A 16,616-nucleotide genomic window follows, 5' to 3' on the forward strand; every position below is an offset into this window, starting at 1 on the left:
TCCCCTTCCCCATCATACCTCATCAACATTCATTCCTCCCCTCCTCCCCATCTCCCCTCCTCCCCATCTCCCCTTCCCCATACCTCATCAACATTCATTCCTCCCCTCCTCCCCATCTTCCCTCCTCCCCATCTTCTCTCCTCCCCATCTCCCCTCCTCCCCATCTCCCCTACTCCCTATCTCCCCTTCCCCATACCTCATCAACATTCATTCCTCCCCATCTCCCCTCCTCCCTATCTCCCCTTCCCCATACCTCATCAACATTCATTCCTCCCCTCCTCCCCATCTCCCTCCTCCCCATCTCCCCTTCCCCATACCTCATCAACATTCATTCCTCCCCATCTCCCCTCCTCCCCATCTCCCCTTCCCCATACCTCATCAACATTCATTCCTCCCCATCTCCCCTACTCCCCATCTCCCCTTCCCCATACCTCATCAACATTCATTCCTCCCATCCAATAACCTTTTCCCAATCCCTATTGAATCACACGCAACATACAACACTAACCTCTGTCCTCCATTCTCCTCCCCTTCTCCTCCCCCTCCTCCCCGCCTCCCCTCCTCCCCTTCTCCCCTCCTCTCCTTCTCCCCTCCTCCCCTCCTCCCCTCCTCCCCTTCTCCCCTCCTCCCCTTCTCCCCTCCTCCCCTTCTCCCCATTCCCCCAGACACCTTTGCCAGTAAGGTGGCAGCCATCCAGGACCAGTATGCTGATGCATCCATCGGCAACGTGACGGGCAGCAACGCGGTCAATGTGTTCCTGGGCATCGGCGTGGCCTGGTCCATCGCCGCCATCTACCACAACTCCAAGGGCAACGACTTCAAGGTAGACCCGGGGAGCCTGGCCTTCTCCGTCACTCTCTTCACCATCTTCGCCTTCATCTGCGTGGGGGTGCTGATGTACCGGAGGCGACCTTCGATCGGCGGCGAGCTGGGGGGTCCGCGGACTCCCAAGATACTGACCACCATGCTGTTTGTTAGCCTGTGGCTGCTGTACATTCTGTTCTCCTCGCTGGAGGTCTACTGCCACTTCAAGGCCTTCTAAACAGCATCAGACTTAAGAAGGCCCAAGAAGAGCTAACCATTGACAAGAAGGAGGCAACAGCAGTGGTGAAAAACATTTTCCTCTTGTCATTAATAAACCCCCCTTTCCCCCTATCCCCCTTTTAAGAAGTGAAAGATATGCCCCCCCCTCCTCTGTCCCCATGGTCTTGTGCTTAATCAAAATCAAATCAAATCAAATCAAATCAAATTTTATTTGTCACATACACATGGTTAGCAGATGTTAATGCGAGTGTAGCGAAATGCTTGGATGAAAATGGATGAAATGGATGATGGATGATGGATAATGGATGAAACTGGTTGTTAAGGCGAGGAGAGGCCTGTCAAGGCCAGGACAGACACCCCTCTGAAGTCTGTAAAATGGCAGTTGAGTGTGTGTGTGTGTGTGTGTGTGTGTGTGTGTGTGTGTGTGTGTGTGTGTGTGTGTGCGTGTGTGCGTGGGTGCATGTGCGTATGTGTGTTTGTGGGAGCGTGTGCACGTGTGTGTTTGTGGGTGCATGTGCGTGTGTGTTTGTGGGTGCGTGTGTGTTTGTGGGTGCATGTGTGTTTGTGGGTGTGTGTTTGTGGGTGTGTGTGTGTGTGTTTGTAGGTGTGTGGGTGCGTGCGTGTGTGTTTGTGGGTGCGTGTGTGTGTGTTTGTGGGTGCATGTGTGTTCGTGGGTGCGTGCGTGTGTGTTTGTGGGTGCGTGTGTGTGTGTTTGTGGGTGCATGTGTGTTTGTGGGGGTGTGTGGGTGCGTGTGTGTTTGTGGGTGCGTGTGTGTTTGTGGGGGCGTGTGTGTTTGTGGGTGCGTGTGTGGGTGTTTGTGGGTGCATGTGTGTTAGTGGGTGCGTGTGTGTTTGTGCGTGCGTGTGTTTGTGGGTGCGTGTGTGTTTGTGGGTGCATGTGTGTTTGTGGGTGTGTGTTTGTGGGTGCGTGTGTGTGTGTTTGTAGGTGTGTGGGTGCGTGCGTGTGTGTGTTTGTGGGGAGTGTGGGTGTGTGGGTGCGTGTGTGTGTGTGTTTGTGGGGGTGTGTGGGTGCATGTGTGTTTGTGGGTGCGTGTGTGTTTGTGGGTGCGTGTGTGTGTGTTTGTGGGTGTGTGTGGGTGTGTGGCTGCGTGTGTGTATGTGGGTGCGTGTGTGTTTGTGGGTACGTGTGTGTTTGTGCGTGCGTGTGTTTGTGGGTGCGTGTGTGTTTGTGGGTGCGTGTGTGTTTGTGGGTGCGTGTGTGGGTGTTTGTGGGTGCATGTGTGTTAGTGGGTGCGTGTGTGTTTGTGCGTGCGTGTGTTTGTGGGTGCGTGTGTGTTTGTGGGTGCATGTGTGTTTGTGGGTGTGTGTTTGTAGGTGTGTGGGTGCGTGCGTGTGTGTGTGTGTTTGTGGGGGAGTGTGGGTGTGTGGGTGCGTGTGTGTGTGTGTTTGTGGGGGTGTGTGGGTGCATGTGTGTTTGTGGGTGCGTGTGTGTTTGTGGGTGCGTGTGTGTGTGTTTGTGGGTGTGTGTGGGTGTGTGGCTGCGTGTGTGTATGTGGGTGCGTGTGTGTTTGTGGGTACGTGTGTGTTTGTGCGTGCGTGTGTTTGTGGGTGCGTGTGTGTTTGTGGGTGCATGTGTGTTTGTGGGTGTGTGTTTGTGGGTGTGTGTGTGTGTGTTTGTAGGTGTGTGGGTGCGTGCGTGTGTGTGTTTGTGGGGGTGTGTGGGTGTGTGGGTGCGTGTGTGTGTGTGTTTGTGGGGGTGTGTGGGTGCATGTGTGTTTGTGGGTGCGTGTGTGTTTGTGGGTGCGTGTGTGTGTGTTTGTGGGTGTGTGTGGGTGTGTGGCTGCGTGTGTGTATGTGGGTGCGTGTGTGTTTGTCGGTACGTGTGTGTTTGTGTGGGTGTGTGCATCCTGAAGGGGGAGCTGTTTAGTATATCTCTTACTACTCAGCAACCTTCCAGAAACAGCATCGTCCACGTCTGATGCTCGTTTCAAACTTAACTCTAGACATCTGAGTGAAATCCTTTAATTCCCCTGACCATCATTATTGATATGTATATGCATGAACATACCCCAAAAATGATTCAGCTGTTAAGAAACGTAGTGGTTGGGAGTAACAGCTACTTTTAAAGAAGGTCTCTCCTCTAATAAATCTCAGTTAGGGCCTGGCTGCAAGAGCTGCCCACCACCTTCTGATCCTTGGTTTGATCCCCAGTAGAACATCTGATTAGGGTTCCTCTGTTATTTATCTTGCCGCCGATGTAGTTATGTAAAAGGTGAAAAATCATGGAGTTTAGTATAATTTGACCATTAAGGCCGTATTGTTTTTGAATGGCCAGCGTTACCATTTTAACTTTCAGATAACTCGTTGTCAACTTAAATGATACTTTTTATAACTAGCCCAAGATGGCTTTTCCAGTTTAGTCAATGGGATTGTCATCACTACCATACTTGATTCAAATTGCAATAGAATGCAGAGAAGCCATACTGTATAAGCTCTATCCATTGGCCACACTCCTTTCAGCAGCTTCCCCAATTGGCTCTTCCTATCCATATGTGTGTCTAAGTTCCTCCCTGACTGGTCTTTCTATCAGTCCCAATCCTCTGTGGGCTCTACAGCCAATTCTTATCCACGAACCCTAACTAGAAACTTTAACCCTATCCTAAACAGAAACCCGCCCCTATCCTAAACCCGCCCCTATCCTAAACCCACCCCTATCCTTAACCCACCCCTATCCTAAACCCACCCCTATCCTAACCCCACCCCTATCCTAAACCCACCCCTATCCTAACCCCACCCCTATCCTAAACCCATCCCTATCCTAAACCCACCCCTATCCTAACCCCACCCCTATCCTAAACCCACCCCTATCCTAAACCTGCCCTCAACACTTAACTCACCCCTATCCTAAACCTGCCCTCAACACTTAACCCTCCCCTATCCTAAACCTGCCCTCAACACTTAACCCTCCCTATCCTAAACCTGCCCTCAACACTTAACCCTCCCCTATCCTAAACCTGCCCTCAACACTTAACCCACCCCTATCCTAAACCTGCCCTCAACACTTAACCCTCCCCTATCCTAAACCTGCCCTCAACACTTAACCCACCCCTATCCTAAACCTGCCCTCAACACTTAACCCTCCCCTATCCTAAACCTGCCCTCAAGACTTAACCCACCCCTATCCTAAACCTGCCCTCAACACTTAACCCACCCCTATCCTAAACCTGCCCTCAACACTTAACCCACCCCTATCCTAAACCTGCCCTCAACACTTAACCCACCCCTATCCTAAACCTGCCCTCAACACTTAACCCACCCCTATCCTAAACCTGCCCTCAACACTTAACCCTCCCCTATCCTAAACCTGCCCTCAACAATTAACTCACCCCTATCCTAAACCTGCCCTCAACAATTAACTCACCCCTATCCTAAACCTGCCCTCAACACTTAACCCACCCCTATCCTAAACCTGCCCTCAACACTTAACCCACCCCTATCCTAAACCTGCCCTCAACACTTAACCCACCCCTATCCTAAACCTGCCCTCAACACTTAACCCTCCCTATCCTAAACCTGCCCTCAACAATTAACTCACCCCTATCCTAAACCTGCCCTCAACAATTAACTCACCCCTATCCTAAACCTGCCCTCAACACTTAACCCACCCCTATCCTAAACCTGCCCTCAACACTTAACCCACCCCTATCCTAAACCTGCCCTCAACACTTAACCCACCCCTATCCTAAACCTGCCCTCAACACTTAACCCACACGCTCTTCTCTCTCCACTGAGCTGCAAATCTTCATTTATATTCCATCAAACAATATCTTGAACATAAAAACATCAATTGTAATGGTGGACAGAAGTGTAGATTAAACTGTTTCTATAATGCAGTAGCCCTATAGAGACATTTTACAGAAGTTCAAAGTGAAGCTGGTGAGAAATACATTGGCTGAGTATTTTCTGTTTTCAGAGGTAAAAAGCTTTTGTCTTAATGATGCAATCATTTAAATCCACCTTACTGGCAGTCTCGAGATATAAGGGTTTCCATTCAAAACGACACATCCCGTTTAGACAAACAGATCAATTCATATGTGGAAGATGAAGGCAGTCCACAATATTTACACCTTCAATCCATTTGTTATGTTAAAGGTATGATGAATACCCTGAGTTTCCTACTGAGTTTGTTTTATACTTGATGTGTAGCGTGATAATGAAGTAGAAGTAATCATAGAGTTGTAGTTTGGTTTAGAAAATTATAAACATAGCAAGATTTTGTATTTTTTTGTCATTTCTCACCACAGAATTTGCAGCCCCGAGAAGGTTCTAGATTAAAGTACTTACAGTGCGTTTAGAAAGTATTCAGACCCCTTGACTTTTTCCACATTTTGATACGTTACAGGCTTATTCTAAAATGGATTAAATAGTTTTTTTCCTCATCAATCTACACACAATACCCCATATTGACAAAGAAAACAATGTTGTTTTTAATTACATTTTTGCAAATGCAATTTAAAAAATATATGAAATATCACATTTACATAAGTATGCAGACCCCGTCTGAGGTCCTGAACACTTAAGCAGATTTTCATCTAGGATATCTCTGTAATTTGTTCCATTCATCTTTCCCTCATTCCTTACTAGTCTCCCAGTCCCACAATACTTCACTGTAGGGATGGTGCCAGGTTTTCCCCAGACGTTTCGCTTGGCATTCAGGCCAAAGAGTTCAATCTTGGCTTCATCAGACCAGATAATCTTGCTTCTCATGGTTTGAGAGTCCTTTAGGTGCCTTTTGGCAAACTCCAAGTGTGCTGTCATGCCTTTTATTGAGGAGTGGCTTCCGTCTAGCCAATCTACCATAAAGTCCTGATTGGTGGAGTGCTGCAGAGATGGTTGTCCTTCTGGAAGGTTCTCCCATCTCCACAGAGGATCTCTGGAGTTCTGTCAGAGTGACCATTGGGTTTTTGGTCACCTCCCTGACCCAGGCCCTTCTCCCCCGACTGCTCAGTTTTGCCGGGCGACCAGCTCTAGGAAGAGCCTTGGTGGATCCAAACTTCTTCTATTTAAGAATGGGGAGAATGGAGGCCTGCAGACATGTTTTGGTACCCTTCCCCAGATCTGTGGCTCGACACAATCCTGTCTCGGAGGTCTATGGACAATTCCTTCGAACTCTTGGCTTGGTTTTTGCTCTGCCATTCCCTGTCAACTCTGGGAGAATATAGACCTTTCCAAATCATGTCCAATCAATTGAATTTAACACAGGTGGACTCCAATCAAGTTGTAGAAACATCAAGGATGATCAACGGAGACAGGATGCACCTGAGTTCAATTTCAAGTCTCATAGCAAAGGGTCTGAATAAGGTATTTCCATTTTTTTTTTCAATAAAGTTGCAAAAAATTCCAAAAACCTGTTTTTGCTTTGTCATTATAGGGTATTGTGTGTAGATTGATGAGGATTTTTATTTTTTATTTTTTTTATTTTAGAGTAAGGATGTAACATAACAAAATGTGTAAAAGGTCAAGGGGTCTGAATACTTTCCGGAGGCACTGAATATGGAAGTCAAGTGCAGTTTACTCCTCTTTTGCCAAAGGGAACTATTTCTAATGGAAACTCCAGTAACAGCTTAGCCAGAATAGTAGTGGGTTTTCTAACACACTGACATTTCTTTACAACACCAGAAAGATCCCTCTGCGGTACTAAAAGTCTTGCTGTTGTTTAACCAAAACAGAACATTTCTAATGACAAATTTGTATAAAAGCACTCACATTGCATGGGGATGGGTTAATGCCTGCGTGTCCCCTTGCTTACCTGGTCTAAAGTGAACTTGTTCACGAATGACCAACTGTGGTAAGAGTTTTTAAGGTTCATTCTACTATGGTGGGGTGTGGGGGTTTCTATTACAGTAGCTGTTGGTTAATTATGAAGGTGGTGGCGTCAAGCTCTAGAGTAGCTCTATATGTTTTTTGTATGGAGTGGGGTGGGATGTTTCGATGTGAAGGAAAAACATTGCACTGGTTCCCGAGTTTGTAATGAACAGGATGACAGTGCTTATATGCTGATGGTGACCCTGCTGTTGCGGGATTATATTAAATTTCGCTGACCTGAAAACATTACTATGACAATTAAATACTTAAAAAGACCTCAAACCCTAATATCAAGTTATCCAACTACAAATGAAAAGAGGAGGAAGAGGAGAAAGAAGAAGAAGAAATAACATGTGAAGTACAGCCATACATTGTGTACTGGTGCAGTGAAGCACAAGGACTTCTCCTGCCCAGCATGTGTCACTATGGTGTGTGTCTACACCGTGACTGTGCAGTGCAGCATCTCTCTGTATCCTCTTACCCCCCCCCATGTCCATATTTTGGAATGTTAATGTGCTACTTGTTCACAATGTGCATGAATGATAACATGTCTGTATATAATAAGCAGTATCCCATTCGTTGATGTTGATGGAGGTTTGAATGTTGTATAGATTTGGACTTGTTGTGTCCCCACCCTCACCTGAGCTTGGTTCCCAACTTTACCAATTGCCTGGGCTGTTCCCGACTGGCTGCCCCATCTGTCTCCAGTATGTGTGGCTTCACCTCCGTGTGGAAGGGGATTGGGGCAGTTGGTTAAACGGGTCTCCCATCCACTATATCCCAGTGGGGACTTGGACGTGATAGGGCTTCGGGTCTCTCACCCGAGCTCGGTTCCCTGTATCTCCATGTCACATGGGTTGTGAGCTGACCGGCTCCCCCACCACACACACTCATGTACTAGAATGTTTTATTTGAAGTTAAATATTGCACATTCGGTTAAAAAAGGCAATATCTGCTGTTGTTGAAGGAGGGTGAAAACTTAAAGAGGTATGTAATCTTAAGGAAGTTGCATGGGAATTTGTACAAAAGACACTGCTTGCTAATAATGACATGGCTGGTTGTGTTATTTGACAGTGTAAGAGAACTATGTTTGTCATGAAGAGATCATATGTATATACTGTATAGTGTTAACAGAGAGAGGTCTGATACCTCCACATATCTTAGAGAATTCTACATATTTATTTTAAAACCCTGACTAAACTCAAGAATGACAAATATTGCCTTTTTGGAGAAGTAGTTTGCTTAAGTGCTTGTTTTGCTCTCTCTCTCTGTTCCTGCTGTGCTGAGCAGTGTTTCGTCTTTGATACCTGCCAAGTGTAATTTCTTCGGGATGGTTTCATTCTTTGTCTCAAGATGTCTGTCTGTCTGTCTGTCTGTCTGTCTGTCTGTCTGTCTGTCTGTCTGTCTGTCTGTCTGTCTGTCTGTCTGTCTGTCTGTCTGTCTGTCTGTCTGTCTGTCTGTCTGTCTGTCTGTCTGTCTGTCTTGTCTACCTGGTATGTGCCTGCCTCTCTGTCTCGCTGGCAGGCTGGTACTGTACATGCCTATCTGTCTCTGTCCCTGTTGAGTGTCTGTCTGTACTGGATGTGTGTCATCTGATTAGCACCACCCACCCGCCGCCCAGATGGACCTGTAGTTTTCAGGGTTCTAATATCTCTCTCTCTAATTTTCCCTCCTTGCATTCCCTGCCTCTCCCTCTTTAACTTTCTCTCAAGCTCACCCTGTCGATCTGTCATGTTCTTGCTGTCTCTCTTACAGGGTTAAGTTTGCTGTTTGTTTTGTCTTATTGATTATAATTGATAGAATATCATGATTTTGTCTTATTTTTGTTCATGTCTGTGTTTTTTTTCTTTGTGTTGCACACCAACTAATAGGAAGAAGTACACTAACTGTGATTACTCTACATGGTACACTTCTGACACAGAAAATAAAGTTTGGGATACCCTGTTTCAAAGACCACCGACTGGACTTGTTTTGTGGGTCTGCATGTGGAGTGGAGTGTTTTTTAAAAGGTTGAGAGGGTTTACTACTGGGAAGTCTGGGAAAGAGCCACTCAACGACAGAGAGCCACTCAACTGTTAAGCAACCGGAGTGTGAAATTGGGCGTAATACTCTGCCTCGAACTGTGCATGAATGATAACATGTCTGTATATAATAAGTAGTATCCTATTCGTTGATGTTCACGGAGGTTTGAATGTTGTATATATTTGGACTTGTTGCCCTCGACCGAGCTTGGTTCCCTAATTTACCAATTTTTTTGTGCACTTCATTCGGTTGAAATGCATCAGAAAAAGGACTCGCATTAATGCTGCCTAATTGTAGCTAATGGAATCGCAACATGTACGACTCATCCATGACATTCTTCACTCTTGCATTAAAACACAAAAGCACCTGGAATGAAGTGTCACGTTGCAGGTTGTGCAATGTTCAAAAGTGTGTGTGTGTGTGTGTGTGTGTGTGTGTGTGTGTGTGTGTGTGTGTGTGTGTGTGTGTGTGTGTGTGTGTGTGTGTGTGTGTGTGTGTGTATTTGGTATTTTATTAGGCTCTCCATTAGCTGTTGCAAAAGCAGCAGCTAATCTTCCTAATCTTCCAGAAGCTAATCTTCCTGTTTCAAAACATGAAACATAATACAGAATGACATAATACAGAACATCATTAGACAAGAACAGCTCAAGGACAGAACTACATACATTTTTTAAAAGTAACACGTAGCCTACATATCAATGCATACAAACAAGCTATCTAGGTCAAATAGGGGAGAGGCATTGTGCCACGAGGTGTTGCTTTATCTGTTTTTTTAAACCAGGTTTGCTGTGAAAAGACCCCTGGTGGCATGGCTGGTGGGATAAGTGTGTGTGTGTCTGAGCTGTCTGTAAAGTTGACTATACAAACCATTTGGGATTTTCAACACATTAATGTTTCTTTTAAAAAGAAGAAGTGATGCAGTCAGTCTCAACTCTTAGCCAAGAGAGACTGCCATGCATAGTATTTATATTAGCCCTCTGATTACAATGAAGAGCAAAACGTGCCGCTCTGTGCTGGGTCCGCTGCAGCGTAACTAGGTATTTTCTTGCAGCATTGGACCACATGACTGGACAATAATCAAGATTAGACAAAACTAGAGCCTACAGAACTTGCTTTTTGGAGTGTGGTGTCAAAAAAGCAGAGCATTTCTTTATTACGACTAGACCTCTCTCCATCTTTACAACCATTGAATCTATATGTTTTGACCATGACAGTTTACAATCTAAGGTAACATCAAGTAATTTAGTCTCCTCAACTTGTTCAACAGCCACACCATTCATTGCCAGATTCAGCTGAGGTCTAGAACTTAAGGAATGATTTGTACCAAATACAATGCTGTTAGTCTTAGAGATGTTCAGTTTATTACTGGCCACCCATTCCAAAACAGACTGCAACTCTTTGTTAAGGGTTTCAGTGACTTCACCAGCTGTGGTTGCTGATGCGTATATGGTTGAGTCATCAGCATACATGGACACACATGCTTTGTTTAATGCCAGTGGCCGGTCATTGGGAAAAATAGAAAAGAGTAGAGGGCCTAGAGAGCTGCCCTGCGGTACACCACACTTTACATGTTTGACATTAGAAAAGCTTCCATTAAAGAAACCCCTTTGAGTTCTATTAGAGAGATAGCTCTGAATGCACATTATGGCAGAGGTTAAAAAACCATAACACATACGTTTTCTCAAAAACAGTTTATGGTCAATAATATCAAAGGCTGCACTGAAATCTAACAGTACAGCTCCCACAATCTTCTTATTATCTCTTTCAACCAATCATCATCATCGTCATTTGTGTCAGTCAGTACATGTTGAGTGCCCTTCTCTATAAGCATGCTGAATGCCTCTTGTTAATTTGTTTACAGAGAAATAGCATTGTATTTGGTCAAACACATTTTTTTCAAAAAGTTTGCTCAGAGCTGGCAACAAGCATATGCTGTTAGAACCAGTAAAGGCCTCTTGACCACTCTTGGGTAGCGGAATTACTTTGGCTTCACTCCAGGCCTGAGGACAAAGACTTTCCTCTAGGCTCAGATTAAAAATATGACAGATAGGAGTGGCTATAGAGTCACCTACCATCCTCAGTAGCTTTCCATCTCAGTTGTCAATGCCAGGAGGTTTGTCATTATTGATCAATAACAATCATTTTTCCACCTCTCCCACACTAACTTAAAAAAATTATTTCAGTTTTTTTATACATGAATACAATTGCTCACTGTTCATTGTTGGCATTTCCTAACTAAGTCTGCCCACTTTGCCAAAGAAATAAGCATTAAAATAATTGGCAACATCAAATGGTTTTGTAATGAATAAGCCATCTGATTCGATGGAAGATGTAGTTGAATTTGTGTGTGTGTGTGTGTGTGTGTGTGTTTAGGAAACCTTTTCCTCAGCTGAATGAAGGTTGTTGTTTTTAAAGTGGAGAGGGTTTACTGCAGGGAAGTCTGGGACAGAGCCACTCAACGACAGAACTGTTAAGCAACCGGAGTGTGAAATTGGGCGTCACACTCTGCCTCTCCCAGAATACTGTTAATTACTGCAGTAGAGAGAGGGACCTTATCGCCCTCCCTCCCTCATTCTATCTCCCCTCCCGCCCCCATCTTCTCTCTCCATCTCCCTCTTTCTCCCTCTCTCCCTCTCAATGTTCTTTTGTTTAATATACCATTTTGTTTTATGTCTAAGATGGGAAGAGCATTCATTATTTGGAATGATTTACACATCTCATTAACGGACAGTTCCACTTTAATGTTGTTATGTTGGAAAAGGAAAAAATAATATAACTATTGTGATCCTTTCAACAATGTCTACATTATCTATATACACAAGTCTTGCAGGATACTGTAATACACCATTTGCAGCTTACAGTAATATTTCATTTGTGTAGAAGCTATATTTTCCCTTTCTGCGGATCTTTTCTATCACACTTCAAACTGCATGCTTCTTGTGAATGTCAGAACGACTGAAGGTGAGTGACACATTGATTGTTTGTATTTTTTAATAAATACTTTATTTGTATAGCTAGGTGGCTATGAGAAAGAAGATATTCTGTCATATAATCTTATTTGAGTGTTTATTTAAGAGTTACACCTTATTGGTACTGCAGCCTTTAACTCCCCTTTCTGAGACGTGTTTGAGGAAAGAAGCCCTCTCAGAAGACAGGTGTGAATGCACATTACACAGAACGAGCTCAAAAATCTCAGCAAAACGAAAAGTGTTCTATTCAGTTTGTCACACAAGAGAACTTGATGCTGTCAACTTGATGAATACTGTCATTTTTCATTGTCCCCATTTCAAACATGTTTCTGAAGTATTTACTGTTGTATTCATTAGGTGTTCCTTCCCCTGTTCATTTGTGTAAGGGGTGCTCGGCTGTCTGATCTCGCTCGGCTGTCACTTTTCATTTCCAGACAGGCGCTTCAAAGGACGCCCAGGCTTTTATCTACAGGAAGCAGAGACGTCTGTTTGACATGTCAAAATAAATGTAATCTCTGGGAAATAAAAACATGCCCCGTCAGAAATCAGAAATACAAAAGAACCAGTTAGTCAGTGGAAAAATAATCGATCCAGGGGTTATACAGGAAATGTGACAAATTAAGTTCTGCTCCAACTTCTGTTTCAAGTTGTGTTTCAACTTCCATGAGTGACAGTTTCTTTCACTTCTAGTATTGTATCAGTTTGTTCTTATGTGTGTAAAATGTAGTTAGTAAATAGTTCAATCCCAGAAAAGAATGACAGTCCCCCACCCTAAGACAGATTGCCGTGTCACTGGCCAGCCCCTATAGCCGAGTGGTGACTGTTTACTAGTCCCTCATATCTCAAGACCCTCGGACCAAATGGCATGTGTGTGATGGAAATTCCAAACATTGCTGAGAAAGCCAGGCCGGGTTTGAGTAAACGGGTCACGTCTCTCTCTGCTGGTGCTGTTAGACTCTTTAAATGGGTCTTTCTCCCCCACTGCCAGTTTGCTGACCACAACTCTATGACTGAGACACCCTGAAATACTCCTTGTGGGAAAGGCCAAGGACGGCTCAATGCCTCAGCAGGTGGACACACATTAAAACAGAGAATACTGATGGTTTATCAGGAGAGGTTGGATCCTTTCATCCTGCGGTGCAGAGGCTAGTGCTGTACTCTCTGAGCCACAAAAGCCACAAAGCCCCAGCCCGTGAATGTCAGGTAGTAGTAGAATCAGACACGGTGTGTCACCATAGGCATCTAAACAGTAATGATAACAGATCATGTCAGGTCTACAATGTTGTAGTCAAAGTTTGTTAAGAGCTTCGTTTTTATATATGGTGTGTTAATACTTTTTTGTAATGCTGTTATTGGCTCCATTATCTTCTGTAAATGCTGTAATAATGTTGAACATTGGGGACGGACCTAGTCTATTGTAGTGCAGCCAGAGAGAGTAATATGTTGCTGGGGAAAGAGTGCTGTAGAGTACATGATCATTCCCCTCTGTATGGCCAGTGTGTGACTGACTGACTGTCTCTCTTACTACCAATGCACAATCTCCTATTCAGTGCCAGGATGCTCCAATCTTTTCCAGGTCACTGGCCTTGACTTTTTGGGATGGCAGAATGCTCTCTGGATGTGAGATGATGATGATGATGTAGGATGATGTAGCGTCCTCGTCCCATAGCTGTATCAGTGGGATTCTATCATAAAGCAGTGTATAAGCTACAGTTGACTGGATATAGACCAGCGACTCTACACAGCTAGGTTGTCAGGCAGAACATCAGGACAGAGAGCTATACATCATACAGCTTCTACAGTTCAGTAACGAGCAGTTATGATTCTATAAAACATACCGCTGCAATACAGTTACAAAAAAACTGCAATTCAACCGCAAAAGTTATTTTTATGTGCACTACATATTTACGCATAGGCTTTTATCAGGTCAACTTGATGGAAACCCAACTTTGGTGAGGAAATGCGCACATTGTTTTGAGGCAGATTTTAGAATACTTGCATGAAAATCTGTAGCCAATTGGATGGAAACCTAGCTATAGACACCCTAAACACTCTGGCACAGGGGCACAACCTTCACTGGGGATAGGGGGGACCCCCCCGTCCCCCACACACACACATTCTGGAAATAGCCGGCTGGATTTAGGACCGTACAGGCACCACAGAGTGCGCGGACAGGCTGTGTGCATGTAAAGCTTATGAAAGACTGGTGTATAAAACCAGCACTGGAGAGATGAACAGAGGCAGCAGCTGTCTGTGTTGGTTGCACTTTTTCTCAGAGTTGTAAAGGCAAGCAGAGCAAAACTGGCTACTCTTTAAACGACTGATACAGTCGGAAGTTTACATACACTTAGGTTGGAGTCATTAAAACTAGTTTTTCAACCACTCCACAAAGTTCTTGTTAAAAACTATAGTTTTGGCATCTACTTTGTGCATCTACTTTGTGCATGACACAAGTCATTTTTACAACAAATGTTTACAGACAGATTATTTCACTTATTATTCACTGTATCACAATTCCAGTGGGTCAGAAGTTTACAAACACTAAGTTGACTGTGCCTTTAAACAGCTTGGAAAATTCCCCAAAATTATGTCATCAAATCAAATCAAATCAAATTTATTTATATAGCCCTTCGTACATCAGCTGATATCTCAAAGTGCTGTACAGAAACCCAGCCTAAAACCCCAAACAGCAAACAATGCAGGTGTAAAAGCACGGCTTTAGAAGCTTCTGATAGGCTAATTGACACCATTTGAGTCAATTGGAGGTGTACCTGTGGATGTATTTCAAGGTCTACCTTCAAACTCAGTGCCTCTTTGCTTGACATCATGGGGGAAAAAATAGTAATAGAAAAAAAATTGTACACCTCCACAAGTCTGTTTCATCCATGGGAGCAATTTCCAAATGCCTGAAAGTACCACGTTCATCTGTACAAACAGTAGTACGCAAGTATAAACACCAGGGGACCACGCAGCCGTCATACCGCTCAGGAAGGAGATGTGTTTCTGTCTCCTAGAGATGAACGTACTTTGGTGCGAAAAGTGCAAATCAATCCCAGAACAACAGCAAAGGACCTTGTGAAGATGCTGGAGGAAACAGGTACAAAAGTATCTATATCCACAGTAAAACGAGTCCTATATCGACATAACCTGAAAGGCAGCTCAGCAAGGAAGAAGCCACTGCTCCAAAACCGCCATAAAAAAGCCAGACTACGGTTTGCAACTGCACATGGTAACAAAGATCGTACTTTTTGGAGAAACGTCCTCTGGTCTGATGAAACAAAAATAGAACTGTTTGGCCATAATGGCCATCATTATGTTTGGAGGAAAAGGGGGAGGCTTGCAAGCGGAAGAACACCATCCCAACCACGAAGCACGAGGGTGGCAGCATCATGTTGTGGGGGTGCTTTGCTGCAGGAGGGACTGGTGCACTTCACAAAATAGATGGCATCATGAGGCAGGAGAATTATGTAGATATATTGAAGCAACATCTCAAGACATCAGTCAGGAAGTTATAGCTTGGTCGCAAATGGGTCTTCCAACTGGACAATGACCCCAAGCATACTTCCAAAGTTGTGGCAAAACGGCTTAAGGACAACAAAGTCAAGGTACTGGAGTGGCCATCACAAAGCCCTGAACTCAATCCTATAAAAAAATTGTGGGCAGAACAGAAAAAGTGTGTGTGAGCAAGGAGGCCTACAAACCTGACTCAGTTACACAAGCTCTGTCAGGAGGAATGGGACAAAATTCACCCAACTTATTGTGGGACGCTTGTGGAAGGCTACCCAAAACTTTTGACCCAAGTTAAACAATTTAAAGGCAATGCTACCAAGTACTAATTGAGTGTATGTAAACTTCTGATGTGATGAAAGAGATAAATCTTAAATAAATCATTCTCTCTACTATTATTCTGACATTTCACATTCTTAAAATAAAGTGGTGATCCTAACTGACCTAAGACAGGGAATTTTTACTAGGATTAAATGTCAGTGTCACGCCCTGGTCTTAGTATTTTGTGTTTTCTTTATTATTTTGATCAGGCCAGGGTGTGACATGGGTTATTTTATGTGGTGTGTTTAGTCTAGGGGTTTGTTGTAGGTTATGGGATAGTGGTTAGTGGGGTTGTCTAGAATAGTCTATGGCTGCCTGGAGTGGTTCTCAATCAGAGGCAGGTGTTTATCGTTGTCTCTGATTGGGAACCATATTTAGGCAGCCATATTCTTTGAGTGTTTTGTGGGTGATTGTTCCTGTCTCTGTGTTAGTTTGCACCAGATAGGCTCAGTCACTTTGGTTTTTCTTTTTTCCTTGTTTTGGAAGAGAAGAGAAGAGAAGAGAAGAGAAGAGAAGAGAAGAGAAGAGAAGAGAAGAGAAGAGAAGAGAAGAGAAGAGAAGAGAAGAGAAGAGAAGAGAAGAGAACGAGCGCCATTCTCCTTGCGGAGATGGTGCAAAATACATCAACACGGTCGGTCCCTGGGATTGGGCTGGCCAACACGATTCGGTTTGCTTGGAAGGAAAAGGAGTTGGATCCTTTAGGACGGGAAACTTTTGGAAGGATAATATTGATGGGGATTCTAAAGCTGACGGTGAAGGACGTGTTTTGTTTCCAAGGCAACTCGTTGGAGGGAGCATAGGACGCGGCACTATATACAGAGGAGAAACACGATGATATCCTGAGAAGGGCAAGAGCAGTGGGAGGTGAGAGGCCGATGAGCCACTATGAAATAACAAGCCTGGTGAAGAACAACTTTAGGGTTGTAA

General features: G+C 44.3%; 1 protein-coding gene across 1 annotated transcript in view; it reads left to right on the plus strand.

Moving 5' to 3' along the window:
• Window positions 1-1,229, plus strand: part of LOC115124804 (sodium/calcium exchanger 1-like) — a 224,915-nt gene extending 223,686 nt beyond the window's left edge. The window contains exon 7 of the mRNA XM_065023112.1: window positions 666-1,229. Coding sequence (XP_064879184.1) covers window positions 666-1,042 — 377 coding nt within the window. The 3' untranslated portion in view covers window positions 1,043-1,229. The remainder of the gene's footprint in view (window positions 1-665) is intronic.
• The last annotated feature ends 15,387 nt before the right edge of the window (window positions 1,230-16,616 follow it).

This window comes from Oncorhynchus nerka, linkage group LG10 (assembly GCF_034236695.1).
Source record: "Oncorhynchus nerka isolate Pitt River linkage group LG10, Oner_Uvic_2.0, whole genome shotgun sequence".
Lineage (NCBI taxonomy): Eukaryota > Metazoa > Chordata > Actinopteri > Salmoniformes > Salmonidae > Oncorhynchus > Oncorhynchus nerka.